The sequence below is a fragment of the Amblyomma mixtum genome, chromosome 5 (genome assembly GCF_055824585.1).
Source record: "Amblyomma mixtum isolate Tamu chromosome 5, ASM5582458v1, whole genome shotgun sequence".
Classification (NCBI taxonomy): domain Eukaryota; kingdom Metazoa; phylum Arthropoda; class Arachnida; order Ixodida; family Ixodidae; genus Amblyomma; species Amblyomma mixtum.
This window is the reverse complement of record NC_143016.1, coordinates 102,721,963-102,736,885: the sequence shown is the minus strand read 5'-3', so window position 1 is coordinate 102,736,885 and position 14,923 is coordinate 102,721,963. Positions and strand designations below refer to the sequence as shown.

At 46.4% G+C, this 14,923-nt stretch overlaps 1 protein-coding gene across 1 annotated transcript in view; it reads right to left on the bottom strand.

The window, feature by feature from the left end:
• The window catches only part of LOC149343228 (uncharacterized), a 9,965-nt gene extending 3,094 nt beyond the window's left edge, over nucleotides 1-6,871 (bottom strand). The window contains exons 1-3 of the mRNA XM_089542331.1: nucleotides 6,601-6,871; nucleotides 2,964-3,108; nucleotides 1,263-1,446 (exon numbers count right to left, since the gene is read on the bottom strand). Coding sequence (XP_089398457.1) covers nucleotides 1,263-1,446; nucleotides 2,964-3,108; nucleotides 6,601-6,760 — 489 coding nt within the window. The 5' untranslated portion in view covers nucleotides 6,761-6,871. The remainder of the gene's footprint in view (nucleotides 1-1,262; nucleotides 1,447-2,963; nucleotides 3,109-6,600) is intronic.
• Between the last annotated feature and the right edge of the window lie 8,052 nt (nucleotides 6,872-14,923).

Here is a 14,923-nt window from a genome sequence, read left to right as displayed (position 1 = left end):
GGTAAAATCTATCGGAAGAGGCAGAGATCAGAAAGTGCAGGCGAAAAGAGAATGGTCGTAGTGGGAATCTCATGATACGTCTTTACTCAGAAGTTGGCATCTTTTACAACGAAAGCTGCTATACGGAACCCTTCTAGGCTGATGCTGATGACGTAGATCGCCAACATCCGGTCACATGAGTAGTCTTGTGTCATTCCGTGACTAGCACCACCCAAGTGATTACGTCCACTGTAATCATTGTGGCAGTCCAGTTTCTGTAATCATTGTGGCAGTCCAGTTTGGCACAAAGCCTGCAGGTCTTGAATTTTTCTGTAGGTCTTAGGCATTAGCAAAAAGGCAACCAGCAGCAGCACGGCGACACCTTTCGCTGAGTTTAGCGTGTTAAGCAGCAAAGAGTAAATGCTTGGCAATTTTTTGTCCGTGTGTAATCTGCGAACTGTCAACGTCTGAAAACCAAGAGCTGACACGTTGTTGTCCACATGCACTTTTCTGCAACCATCAGTCGGCCACTGCAAACGCAGGTTGCAGAACGTTCTTGCACAATTATGTGTGTTCTGACGATGCAGCCGTAGTACTGTGCCACCACGGGTTCTAATTAAGACACACGTCAACAGTTGCCACCATTCTGTAACCGCACCTTGCTGCAGCAGCCCCGTGTGCACGCTCGCGCACAACATGACGATGTGTTTCGCCGTTAGGGACATGCAGTCACCTATAGTTACTCCGAAATATGACAGCAACTAATGCATTTCGGAATATTTAAAGCCATATTCTCATGTGCGAATCAGCCTCAAGTATTGCGCCTTTAAGTTTAACGAGTGAATATGCGCAACTATTTCTTGAACTCTACCTGGATGATCCCTTTTGAACTCGTCCGCTCTGTACTATCGGGGTGAAAAATAACTGACCCCCCCCCCCCCCTTCAAGTTCTGAGCCCCGTGCCTCACTGCATGCAGGCGTCACCTGACGATGCACGCCTGGCGTCGACGCACCGCGACACCGGCTTGGGGATACTGGCTCTCGTAGGTCTGCACAGTGCGCGTCAAGTACGCGTCGCGGTTCGAAACTTGGAAGGGTGGTCACTTACTTTTACCCCTACAGTACACCATTTCAAGCCGGAGATCACGTGACTGAGACCGAGCCAGTATCAGAGGATGAAACACTTCTGAGATGCAGAGAAGGAGCTCTTTACTGAAGAACCCAGATTCTTGCCAGCTAGTGAAAACCGCTGACATGCGTGTCTGCGTTGAGGAGAGGGTTACCTGGACCCTGGCCTCTGTGAGCTGAATCTTGGCGGCCAGGTCCTCCCGGGCGAACACGTCCGGGTAGCGGCTCTGCTGGAAGGCCTTCTCCAGCTCCTCCAGCTGGAAGCTGGTGAACGTAGTGCGGTAGCGCCGCTGCTTGCGTCTCTCCCTCCGGCCGCTGCCACCGTTCACGGCCACGCCGCTGCGTCGGAAGCGGATTTTAGAAACGTCTACCGGTTATCTTGCCGGAAATATATATGCTGCACAACTAAAATCTCCAAATTAGAGCCCGCTCGAAGCTGGCGCCAATCGGCAACTATACTGCTGCTGAATGAAGTCCCGAATTCGTGCTAGTGTGTACAGAAGCGCGTAAGTGCATTTGCTGGAATTTTTCTGCTGTCAGCAAGGGCGTCTTAATTCCGATTTTCATCGCAACGGTCACAACGATCAGGAGACAAAGCAGCTCTGTGCCTCGGTCTCCAGTTGCGCATTTTGGAGACTCTTTCACCAACACCACGTGAGGCGAGGAGAGCTTGCACTAGAATGGATGAGTAAAGTGTCTGAGTAATGAGAGCACTTGTTTTCTGCTCTCGGGAGCACGTAGAACTAAAATTGGCTTTGATGTGCACAGCGTATGGTCAGTGGTAACATCTTGGGGTGCTGGAGATCAAAGTGCACCTAACGCTAGATTATGCCCTCCCATTCTCCCCTGGCCCGCTAGGAACTTTGAACTGCTTATCCCTGCCTCTCTTTTGCACATTGCCATTGCCTGTGGTAAGCAGTCTACGTTACAAAGGAAGCATTAGACAAGTAAATATACGCGTTGCAACCGAGGGTAGACTAAGGATAGCAAAAGCACTAAAAGGACCTCATTTAATGGACAGGAAAGGACTCCATCCCGACTAGTAGGCCTCTTTTACACATGTTTTTTACTGTTCTGGTCACGGAAAACATTGAACGTTCAAGAACAGTGGCTCATCTAAGACTTAAATTTCAGGAATCCATGTCATTAAAGATTACAGGAAAGTTAGAGGTGAGGAGGGGGGAAAATTTTCGCGGTGTTTAAAAAGTCAGTGGTCATGTAAGGCATGACCTCAAATTGGCGGCATGTCGTCAAGCAAGAACCCCATTCATATGCTTGTCTGACTACTTACACTGCAGGCGAATAATCTCTCCCATATCCTTGCAATCAACCTTGTCCCGTGTAAGCTGCGGCCACCGTATCCCTGCAAACTTCCTAATCTCATCCGCCAACCGAACTTTCTGCCTTCCCATGCTACGCTTGCCTTCTCTTGGAATCCACTCCGTTACCCGTAACGACCATTGGTTGTCTTGCCTTCGCATTACATGCCCTGGCTACTCCCATTCCTCCCGCTTGATTGATTCTTCTAGGATGTCATTAACTCGCGTTTGCTCCCTAACCCACTCTGCTCTCTTCCTTTCTCCTAAGGTTACACCTGTCAAGTTCCTTTCCACAGCTCGCTGCGAGGACCTCAATTTAAGTTGAACCCTTATCGTTATCCTCCACTTTTCTGCCCCAGAAGTGAGTACCGTTAAGTACAGCTGTTGTATACTTTTCTCTTCAGGGATAAATAGTAAACTGCCATTCATGATCTGACAGAACCCGCATAATTACGATTCCCAAATTATCAATGCTGCTGATTGGTACACATCCTGGGCGGTAAAAATGTTCCGGTGCCAGCTTTCTCGTAGACTTGCCCAGTGGCCTGGCATGCCTCGTCCGTAGTCACTTCGTAGAGGCTTCTCTCCTGGTTCTCTGAGGACAGCGGGTCACTGAAATCCACCTCGATTCCGTCTTCCGAGGCTGTCGTGTTGGCGCAGCTTCTGGCCTCCAGATGCTCCACTGTTTCGGCGGACAACAAGAGAACGCGTCCATTGTACAGCGCCAACCAATGTGAACGATAATTTGTCAATGCACTTTGACAGCATTTGGAAGCACAAAGCCGATGCAGATCTTTGCAACTGTACATAAAGTGACTGTCTGTTTCTTTATTCGCCCGCTTGATTCTACTGGTCGCAGCGGTGTAGTTTTTGTTGTTTTCAACATTCTCGTTCATATTCTTCTATTAATCCACTGCTGCTGTCGCGTACGCTAAGGCATCGCTTTTTCAATGGCTGTCCATCGTTTACATACAGAAACTTTTCACTGCAAGTAAACCTGGACATGAAACCTACAAGTGATGGGTAATAAAGCTGTGAGCACATGGCTTTTCTTTTTTATTTTTGCTCCCGTTCTGCACCGAACGTATATTGCCTGAAAATCAAGAAGGAAAGAAAGAAAGAAAGAAAGAAAGAAAGAAAGAAAGGAAGAAAGAAAGAAAGAAAGAAAGAAAGAAAGAAAAAAAGAAAGAAAGAAAGAAAGAAAGGAAGGAAGAAAGAAAGAAAGAAAGAAAGAAAGAAAGAAAGAAAGAAAGAAAGAAAGAAAGAAAGAAAGAAAGAAAGCAAAAAAGAAAGGAAGAAAGGAAGAAAGAAAGAAAGAAAGAAAGGAAGAAAGAAAGAAAGGAAGAAAGAAAGAAAGAAAGAAAGAAAGAAAGAAAGAAAGAAAGAAAGAAAGAAAGAAAGAAAGAAACAAGAAAGAAAGAAAGAAAGAAAGAAAGAAAGAAAGAAAGAAAGAAAGAAAGAAAGAAAGAAAGAAAGAAAGGAAGAAAGAAAGAAACAAGAAAGAAAGAAAGAAAGAAACAAGAAAGAAAGAAAGAAAGAAAGAAAGAAAGAAAGAAAGAAAGAAAGAAAGAAAGAAAGAAAGAAAGAAAGAAAGAAAGAAAGAAAGGAAGAAAGAAAGAAAGATTTTCTGCCCTTTTTCGCACTGCAAAGCCCACCTGGATAAGATTTCTTTTATGCGCACAGAAAGACGACACAATAAAACAAGGTAGACAGGACGAAAACTGTGTGATGCAACGCTCCAAGGCACCAGCATCCTGTGCAGGAGCACTGACACGCTTGCGCGAGAATTGGCTGAGGCCTACCATATAAGGAAAAGCGGTAGTTCATGTGTCAGTGCACCATCTGTGACAATATATGATAAAGATTTTGCCTTTTTAGATAAATTACATAAGAGGTGAGTCACCTGTGCCCTTCCTATGTGCTTTTCCCGGGTTTTGGCTTGCACGTGGCACTGATGACTATCCATTCTTTTTGGTATAAGTGTCATGTACTTTTTCCGCAATAAAACAGTTGAAAGTTTGCGCTCCGTCCTGTCTACCTTGTTTTATTGTGTCGTCTTTCTGTGCGCATAAAAGAAATCTGAGAATGAACCAACTAGCCCCACAACGCATATTACTGGACCACCTGGATAACAATATAGACCTTTGAACAGTCACGAACGAAACTCTGTGTGCAGTCATGAACGAAAGCCGGGGCAAAAGAAAGTATTTCTGCGTTGCCTTACTAATCAATCAGCTGGGGCTCATTAAGTGGCTGGAGCACGCATGTACCCTCGTGATCTAATGATTTTCGTTTATCTGTTTCGCCAGACAGCACACATTAGAATTTTTTTTTCCCTCGGACCCGCATCCCGCAAACTTTTACCATGACTGTAAATGGCCGCGCACATTGTACGTATGGCTGCGACGGTATGCGCATTGGTCATCCGTGCTATCCAGGAGAGCTTGGAAGAAGAGGAATGCGCAGACGAAGAAGATGGCCTCCAGCCTGTGTGCAGTCGGTGAGAATGCACTCCTGTGTCATCTCCACCTGGAATTTTACGTGTGTCTACCTGTAATTTTTTTCCTCGTTGCCTGTGTGCCTCTGCACGAGAGAGATGCAGGGTGAGGCAGCAGGTTGAACGAAGTTTCGAGGTGGAAGTGACCGTTCGGCTGTTTTGATGCGATTGATTCCTCGAGTGCAGCGTTGTTGCCATTTGTTCAGCACGAGAAGCTAAACAAAATTTGCTTGGGGATCGACACTTTGGTAGAAGGTTAAGAGCTTTGCAAGTCATGCACGCCTTGTCCTTTTGCCGTAAAGATAGGTGCCCCTTATTTGAAGGCCATAAGACATGCTTACACGAGTACGGTTTTGAGAATTGGGCCTTTTATGACGTCATTTGTAACTTGCACCCAACGCTGCCACGATTTAGCGGGGCAGAGTATCGCCCCAGACTGACGAAACTCTTCTTAAGGCTTTAAGCCTTTGTGCGGAAAATTAATTCCTGATTCGCGGATTTCTGAGTTATCGTTATACAAGTAGCACCAAACATTTGAATAGCGCTTCAAAATTGTTATGTACGTTGCAGACATGTTGCATGTTTTATAATTATAAGGATTGCAGTTATGGTTACATTGTAAAAAATCAAATTTGACATTATGCTAATACTGCACTCTAAACGTTATTAAAATGTTAGATATTAAAAACCAGTGTTATATATTGTATTGTAAACATTAGTTTAAAGTTCAAACTACATATTACACTCATACAATGCTCTAAATGCCTTTATAATATTAAAATCATGAATATAAAACAGCATTACAAATACATTTCAAAACATCGTGTCCAAAAGCTTCTCCCACTGCTGGTACAGTTATCATGTTCAGCTACTATTATTTTGCCATGAATATACCCGATGGTGTCTGCCGCAGAGTCCATTCAGAGTCAGAAACCTTCATCACAAAATTTTGCTTACTATCCATTCACCACCATCACATATACATCCTTTCTGGATGGCTAGAATCTTAAGGCCATATCCGTTCGAAGATGGGTGCATGAGCTGCACGTACTTATATTAGCCGTATTTTAACGCTCAAGTGTAGCCTTCATTGCCCTTGAAAAAGATGTGTACGCTCATAACTGGCGGGCCTGGCCTTGCAGGGTTTTCCTTTAGAACTAAAGTTGAAAAATTGTTGCGTAAATGTTTAACTATACAGTTAGCAAAGTATTATTCCAAGGTTTATTCGTAACGTTTCACAAAACCTAGAAAAAAAGTACATTAAGAAAAATGTATTAGCGATTAATGACAAAAATGGAACACTTTCTAACGTTTCAGAGCTGCCTGGGTCAGTTAGCAGTCCTGATCACGTGACGACAGATGACGTAAGAAGGAATTCGTGAATCCGAGCCTTCAACATCAAAAATATTTCATTTCTATGAAAACCCATTTTCCTCTTCCAGTCAGCGCTGCCAATATCACGTCGGCCAAAATCACATCAAAGGGCAAGACATTTGCTTTCAGTTTAGATGAAGAGCACATCACAATACTTTGCGCAAAGCATTTACTTCATTGTCATTGGCTGCATGTAAAAAAAAAAAGGTTCCTCGGATTTCGCACACGGCACAGATGCAAAACGAAGCAGCATAAGGCGCAAAACAACCAAATAACGGCACAAAGCTTGCCGCCCTCTGTTACCTGAAAAGGTGTTGGTCGCCTCAGTGTCGAATGTGTCGTCGAACACGGAGTCCTGTATGCAGAGCGGGTTGAAATCGTCCATCAGGTCACAGTACACACCATCGGCCGTTGTTTCTCCGACAAGACTGTAGCCCACAGCGGCCGAGAGCTCCTCGTTCATTTTGGGCTCTCTATAGTTCAATCGTACCTTATCGTCTCCTCGTCCTTCCCTACGCACGGCAACAACTCAGCCGATCCTAAATTTATGCTGCATTGATTTCTCCCTGCCCAAGGGAAGCCCTCGTAGTTAGGATTCTGCGACTTTCCAGCAGTACTGGGCAGAGTTGAGGCAAGCCTGCACTTACGAGGCTTCTGGAAAAATCGAGCGACGAGAACGTAGCCGCAAGTTACGCTTACATAACCAAAATATATACGACTTAAAGTTCGAAGCCGGAGCAGCAACACGTGCGTCAGTTCTTTCAAGAACGTCCCTCTTCACTATCTGCAAAACTTCATCGGAACAGCTGGGCTTCAAGAGTCACGAAAAGAAGTGCGCTAGGGTGCTCGACTTCACACCACTGAACAACGTAGCAAGACGCGAAAGACCCCGCATTTCATCAGGACGAAAGGCTTCAAGCACGCTCGGCCGTTGTCTTCGACGAGCACTGCAGCGGATTCACGGCGACTACGGTAGGTCCAGAAACGGGTCCACGTCCTTGCCTCGGCCCGAGTCAACGAGGCGCACTGCTTGCACAGATTGCCGACTGCTGCCCAGTTCTGCACAAGCGCGTCACTACACCGTCACGTCGATTGTGCTCGCGCTTTATACAGTTCTATTTTACAGCGAGCGCCACCACGCCAACGCTCGGTCGCGTTGGAGGACGCCGCGGGATGAGGGATACCGCAGGGGCTTCCCTGGGCTGTCGCTCCTTAAGCCCGACGTCCGTGCACGGGCAAAGCGAGGGTCAAAAAAAGAAAAGGGCCAAGGGACGTTGCAAGCTGCAAAGGCTGGTTTCACGAGGATTAGCCGAAGCTCGACGGAGGATCGGCGTCTCTAGAGCGCGCGGTTTTGGCTCCCCTCTCTCGTCTTCGTGGCCGCAGGAGGCACAAGAAATGTGCGCGCATAGCGCAAGCGAAAGTATGAGCGGAGCGCCAAAGGATGTACGCGTTTTGTGCTGACTTGGCTGGCTCGCAAGGGTTTCGTCTGTTTGGGATCTGTGTCGCACGCGTTCATGCCTACGTGCATATTATCTGCTGCGCGGAGCTCGTCTTCTGCGTCGTTCTGCTCTGTGCATAGCTCTCAAAAGTCATATGTGCACGGCCTCGAGCCTCATGGAAGCCACGAACAAGTGCTCCCAGAGGACACGGGTTCGATCCCGGCCGCGGCGGTCGAACTTCAATGAAGGCGAAATTTGAGAGGATCGTGTACTGCGCTATGTCAGTGCGTGTTAAAGAACCCTAGGTGGGCTAAATTTTCGGAACCCTCCACTACGGCGTCCCCCATAGCCTGAGTCGCTTTGGGACGTTAAACACCCATTCAACCGCAAACCATAAGCCATAAAATTCTCATGCTGTAGCTCATCCTCGGTGTTGTCGGTACACAGAAAATTACTTTTGGCGAATTATGTTGCCGTTAACGTCATTCCTTAAACAAGAGCAAGGCAATCTTCATTAACACTACGGTCAACGTTGCTGACCTTGGTGCTCCAAGCCGTGGACATTTTGGGCACATACTTATCTCTGTCCAATAAAAAATGTGTCATTCCCCTCTCTCTTGGTTGCACAAGGATTTTTTTGGGAAGAAAACTTTATCTAATAGTTGACCTTATGAGAAACGCCAAGTCCAGGTTTGGTCTTTGTCCCAGTGTTCTACAGTTTTGGTGCGATTCTAATGCTTGTTTTATGCGTTTAATTAGCGTTAGCTCGTCTGATAAGTTTTTCTCTAGAGTCCGTCAGACATTTACGAAGGAAAGGAGAGATTTGCCGAGAAGTTAAGCAATTGAACACAATGAGCACGCTCGCATTTAAAATTTGCGGCAACAAGAACAGTCATTTTCTAGAAAATTCTTCCTGTACGAGTACACGCCAGGAGTGGATTTATGAGCGCTCGTGTCCTGTCTTCACCTTACCTGTGTCTTGTGTTTCGCGCTACGTTTTTCGAAGATGTGGATTTATGAGCAACCCCTGGAGGGGGGTGGGAGGAGGAGTCCCACATATTGCAAGCGCCATTCTTTAATAGAAAATATCTGGCTGGAGGGGTAGCGGTCGCGCCCCGACCTTTAAATCCGCCCCTGGTGTATGCCAAAACCACTGCTTCCTCAGCTTCAAACGTTGTATGAGAAGCGCGGAAGAAATCTCGAGCCGTATACTTCATACCCATTTTTCGCGACACTCTTCGGGCCCAAACAGCTCTTCTCTACAGACTGGGATGTCAGGTGGATAGCTCCAGCAAGCATGATGTGTCGTCAGCTCTAGTATCGAATATGGTGTTGGACAAGACATGCTGATACCAAGTACTGCAGATAGTATTCTGGCACGTGGGGCACCGTGGCTTTCCCATCTACGAATAAAACGTTCTGAACAACTATCTTTTCGGAAGTTGCGCCATGGTGGCTTTTAATTGCTCTATGGCGGAACGAATCACTACTGGCCCGTCGACGCAACGGTGAGGTCACATGCGCAGGGTGGCACCTTTTCCAGGGGTTTAATTACCCCGTAAGCCGACCCCCTGGCCGAGCGACGCACTTACGCATTACAACAATAAATGGGTTACCAGGGGCACTGCGACTGCAAGCGAGAAATTTTCTGTGGGAAACACGCATTGGCTTCCACTCCTCCATTTTTTCGAGACCAATAGAGTTTAAAAAATGCATGAGGGAGATGGGAAAACCCCTATTGTAATCATGGGCGGATATACTGTGCACAGAACCACACAGTACTGCACGGAATTGGTTTTTTACCACAGAATGGTAAGGTCACGAATTAGCTTAGACTTGAAGACGGAACGAAAGAAACTAGTGAAGCGGAAGCCCATTAACGAGTTAGCGGTAAGAAAGAAAGTAGAGGAATTCAGGATATCGCTGCAGAACAGATATTCAGCTTTAGCTGAGGAAGACGATCTTAACGCTCATACAATGAACGATAATCTCACAGCTATCATTACGGAGTGCGCAGTAAAAGTGGGCGGTAGGATGGTTCGACAGGATATCGGCAAGCTGCCTCGGGAGACGAAAGATCTGATTATGAAAGCGTCTAACCCTCTAGACAAAATAGAAATGGCAGAGCTATCAAAGTTAATAAATAAGCGCATGGTAGCCGACATAAGGAAGTTTAATATGGATAAAATCGATCATGCTCTAAAGGACAGAAGTAACGTAAAAGCAGTGGAGAGGAAACTAAGCATAGCTAAAAACCAGATGTATGCGTTAAGAGAAAAAGAAGCCAATGTAAACAGCAATATGAATAAGATAGTTAAAGTAACCGAAGAGTTCTACAAAAGTCCACACAGTAGTCAATGTCATCAGAACGGTAGTGAGAGAGACAGTAGAGCACTACAATAGGACATCCCGCCAGCAACGAAAGAGAAAGCAAAAAAGCCTCCGGAACAATTCAAAAAGGGAAATCAGAGGGTGAGGATCAGGTAACAGAAGATCTATTGAAGGACGGAGGTGAGATTGTGCTAGAAAAACTAACCACCCTCTATACAGAATGCCTTATGACCGAAAGCGTACCTGAAGCTTGGAAGAACGCTAATACTATCTTAATTTATAAAAATGGAGACGTCAATGGCTTGAAAAATTAGACCAATCAGCTTACTATCCGCTGTCTACAAGGTATTTACTAAGGCAGTCGCTAATAGAATAAGGACAACCTTAGGCTTCTATCAACAAATTGATCAGGCAGGCTTTCGTAAAGGATAATCGATAATTGACCATAATCACGCTGTCAGTCAGGTGATAGAGAAATGCGTAGAATATAACCAACCACTATACTATATAGCCTTCAGTGATTACGAGAAAGCGTTGAGTCAGTGGAAACCTCAGCAGTCATGCAGGCATTACGGAATCAGGGTGTAGAAGAGTCATGTGAAAATACTGGAAGATATCTGTAAAGGCTGCACAGCTGCCATAATCCTTCATAAAGTCAGCAATAAAATTCCAACAAGGAAGGGTGTCAGGCATGGAGACAGACACGATCTCACCAATGCTAGTCACCGCCTGTTTACAGGAGGTATTCCGGGGACTGGAATGGGAACAGTTGGGGATAAGAGTTAGTAGAGAAAAGTGATCGCTGATGACATTGCCTTACTAAGACACTCCGTACATTAACTGCAAAAGATCTATGAATTAGACGGACAGAACGGAACGGTCGGTCTAAAAAGTAACATGCAGAAAACCAAAGTAATCTTAAACAGTTTCACAGAAGAACAGCACTTAACAACTGGTAGCGAGGTGCTGGAAGTGGTATGGGAAAACTATTCCCCTTGGAAGCTCGGTCAACACGGGCTATATAACGAAGTAATCGCCGGGCCCCTTCAACTTCGTTACAAATAGGTTCAACTGTACGTGCGTCGACTGCCGTTTTTGGGCGGATCCCAGAGGCAACGCTACGTCGCCAATCGCTTCAAAACGGTCGCAACCCGTCCTTTACCGTAAGGACGTCATGAGTTGGAATCGACTGGCGGGAAGATTCTTGAACTCAATTTTCTAGGCGCTAGACGCGTCTTTTGCTGCCGGACAAACGTCAGCATGGTTACAAAAAGGCAGGGAATAAGTTTTTGCTACCAACAATAAATGAATTAAGCTGTCCTCAGCGTCCTTTTAAGAAAGATCGGAGTACCCTACAGGTTACCCAGTCAATTCATGCCGCCTGCTACTCGCACCCGATGTCTGTACTTATTGGCTAGGAGCGGGCAACCATAGATATTAAAAATATCGCAGCTAATGCAGTAGACATCCCACCATTTCCCCCTTGTTCCTGAAAGATCTACTCCTCACCCACATTACATCACCTGCCTCCTTCAGGCAGAGTACATGCGCCCTCGTTGCCCCCTGTAGATACCCCACCCCACAATAACTTATATGGCGGAGACTACAGGAGGCAGCTACGGGTCAGAATGACCCCCGCCCAGGCTGTTCGGGCTAGGTGGCGCGGACCGACTTAATAAAACACTGCCCAGTGCCTGTACTCTGTAGCGCCGACCATTGAGACTAATGTGTGGCACCTACTGTGGACATGCCTTGCAACATCAGCGGAGCGTGCCTCTATTCCCGGGTTCTTCGTGAGGCTGGGCTGAGGTGAGTTGAGTTTGTTGTAAGATATTGGAGGAATTGGACTTTCAGGTTATTCTGTCAGTAATTGCTCCCCTGTAGCGTCACTTATATTAGGATCGGGAATTTGAGGCAGAGATGTGCGACGCATGCAGAACTACTACATCAACATTCTTCGACTGCAGGAAAGATTTTTAAATCTACGTTTCTTGCAGACGAATTGTTTCCTGCCGGGCAAACTACAACATAGCCACAAAAGAGCCTGGGAATCAATTTTTACTCTGATCAATAACTGGATGCAATTGTCCTCAGTGCCCCTTTAATGAGAGTTCGCGGCGCCGAGTGGTTCGGAAAAGACCAGCATCGGACTCACTTGTGTCGGACGTCTCCAGCTGGTGAGAAAAAAAAACAGTCCCGATCGTGATGTAGACGCCTGGACCTGTATGTGACAGTGAACATATGTTCTTGCAGGCACAAAGCCCGAGAGAGTATTCGGCTCGTGGGGTCGTTTAGCGAAGGAAGCCAACAAAAGGCACGGTCGTTTGTCGCGTCTGTGTAATGCTGACCATACAAGTATGGGCAGAGTTCAACAAGATCTGGCTCAAGCACCAAACACTCGTGTTCATCGACAGAGTAATTTCGCTCGATTGCGGAGAGAAGACATCTGGCATAAGGCATAAGTAATAACGCGTTCATGGCGCTGCTGTTGGGCGAAGACAGCACCGGTCCCGTTCCCGTTGCTGCGAACTTGAGCATGGGTTGATGCGTCAAAAAAAAAATGCGGAGTTTTTTACACGAATAATGGGGTGAGTTGCTGGCGCCGGTGCTCGGTTTGGCCACGAATTCTATCATGTTCGCGCTCGGCTTCACATTCGGTTGGGTCTTGCCGCTCACGATTGCGCTTCCCTTTAGGGGTCAAGCACGAGTTAGTTTCGGTTTTGACTCGTTCAGTGCACCTCGAGACTGCAGAACTTGCGTTTAACAACGAATAATTCCTTCAGATGCAACATTCGTGTACGTTATATTTAAAGGGCACACAATAATTTGCCAGAATGAGCGCATGCCTTTACAATTAACAAGTTTCAGCTATTTCCTTTTACTGTTCTCCTCCACCTATACGCAATTTTCTTGTATTTTAGGTACTAACAGCAGGTGCGCATGCGCCTGCTGTGAGGATGCGGCGACAGCCGGATTGTCTAAGGCTTCTGATTTGGTTTGGTTTATTAAAGTTCAACACCCCCAAGCGATTCAGGCTATGAGGAACACCATCGTCAAGGGCTCCGGAAATTTCGACCACCTGGGGTTTTTTAACGTGCACTGACATCAAACGGTACACGGGCCTCTAAAATTTCGCCTCCATCGAAATTCGGCCGCCGCGGCCGGGATCTAACCAGCGTCTTTCGGGTCAGCAGCCGAGCACCGTAACCACTTAGCCACCGCGGCGACATAAAGCATCTGGAAACGAAGCTTCTCTGTATGCTCCGGTGGTGGTTCGAATCCCGCTCGGGGATAAAGCCCTTTCTGCTGAAGCCTTTTTTCTGCGTCGCTCTTTGCAGCGACAGAACACTGCCGTCTATTCGGCAAAACAAGCTATATAACAGCTTCTCAATGTAAAGTTTTCCAGCATGGTCAAGAAGAATTCCAATAGTGCCCTGGCTGAGGAGGTAGCAGAGTGGCAAAGGCGCAGACACCATGTTTTTGCTGAGGTTGTACGCTGAAAGGCGGGAGCTCAGGGGCGCGCAACCCACGTTACAGTGAAGTTGGCCCAAACGGCCACGTTACCGGGCGGTGCGCACATTTGCGGCTTCGTGATATCGAAATCGGACAGGATTTTTACAGCGTGCTCTTGAAGCTCGTGTTTTCAGGGCACATTGAGGGCAGTCAAAACTCGATAAGGTCTAAGTGAAGACATTGAAATGAATGCCCAATGAGCACTGAACGTCTTGTGGACATCCTGTGGACGTTTAGGACATCTGTGGGACGTCCAAGGTAGTTTCAGTGCCCACTGGGTGTCAAGAGGACACCCAGTGGGCACTGGGTGTAAACATTACCCTCTGTAATGTTTATACCCTGAGGGTAACAATAAATAAAATAAAAAAAATAAAATAAAAAAAGGTTTGGAAAATAAGCGGCAGTGCACCACTCGGTATCGACATCATCTAGGTAACGCCCTGGATAGAAGTGTCCAGTGGATTTGGATGCTCTCTTGCTGAATGTCGTGAATTTTCTGTACCTGCAGTACTCGTGCAATGTCCGGTCGTGTAAATCAAGGCTCTGTCAGGTGGCCATGACGCATCTGCGGTGCAGAATCCCCCACCTAAATTTGTACTTATGCAGATACGGGTTCGCTACGACAAACCTTTGTGACATGTGGAGAAGTTGAAACACAAGAACATTTTCTCCTCTCTTGCCGGCGGTTCGCATTTCAGAGAAAGCAATACTTGGAGGTCCAACTTTCGAGATTACGACTCCCTGCGTCTCTAGAAGTTCTTCTGTCGTTCGGTGCGAGCGCCAAGAGATTCTCGTCAAGTAGTGTTTGCGGCTACCATCATGATTACATTATTGCAACTGGTCAGTTACCTTGTTAACTATATGTATATAAAATAATGCTGAATATCCAAACAGTGTATTTTATTCTATTTTTGGTACTTCAAAATTTGTTTACCTTATTTAAATTTTGCGACAATTATTATATTTTTTTCTGTCTAATTTCAGTCGTTCCACTATTCCACGTCGCCGTCTCCCTCCTTTTTTATCGCACAAATACTTCCTTGGCATCCACCACCGTACCTTGCCCAATCCCCCCGCGTGGGTGTGTGCCATTTTCACTGAGGGTGAAGAGAAAGAAGAAGAATTTAGAAAACAAACAAGCAAAAAAAAAATCTCAAAAACTCTATGCACCCCTCTTCTTGGCCGATCCCCCTCTGTGGGTATGCGCCATCCTATGAGGTGAACAACAACAACAACAACCAGCCAGTGTTAAGGCTTAGCCAGCCCAGCTGCAGTCTAAAAAGCTGGAAGTGTTCAGGGGCCAAATGGGGACTGTGCGATTGGAGTGCGCACCGCGAAGCGTG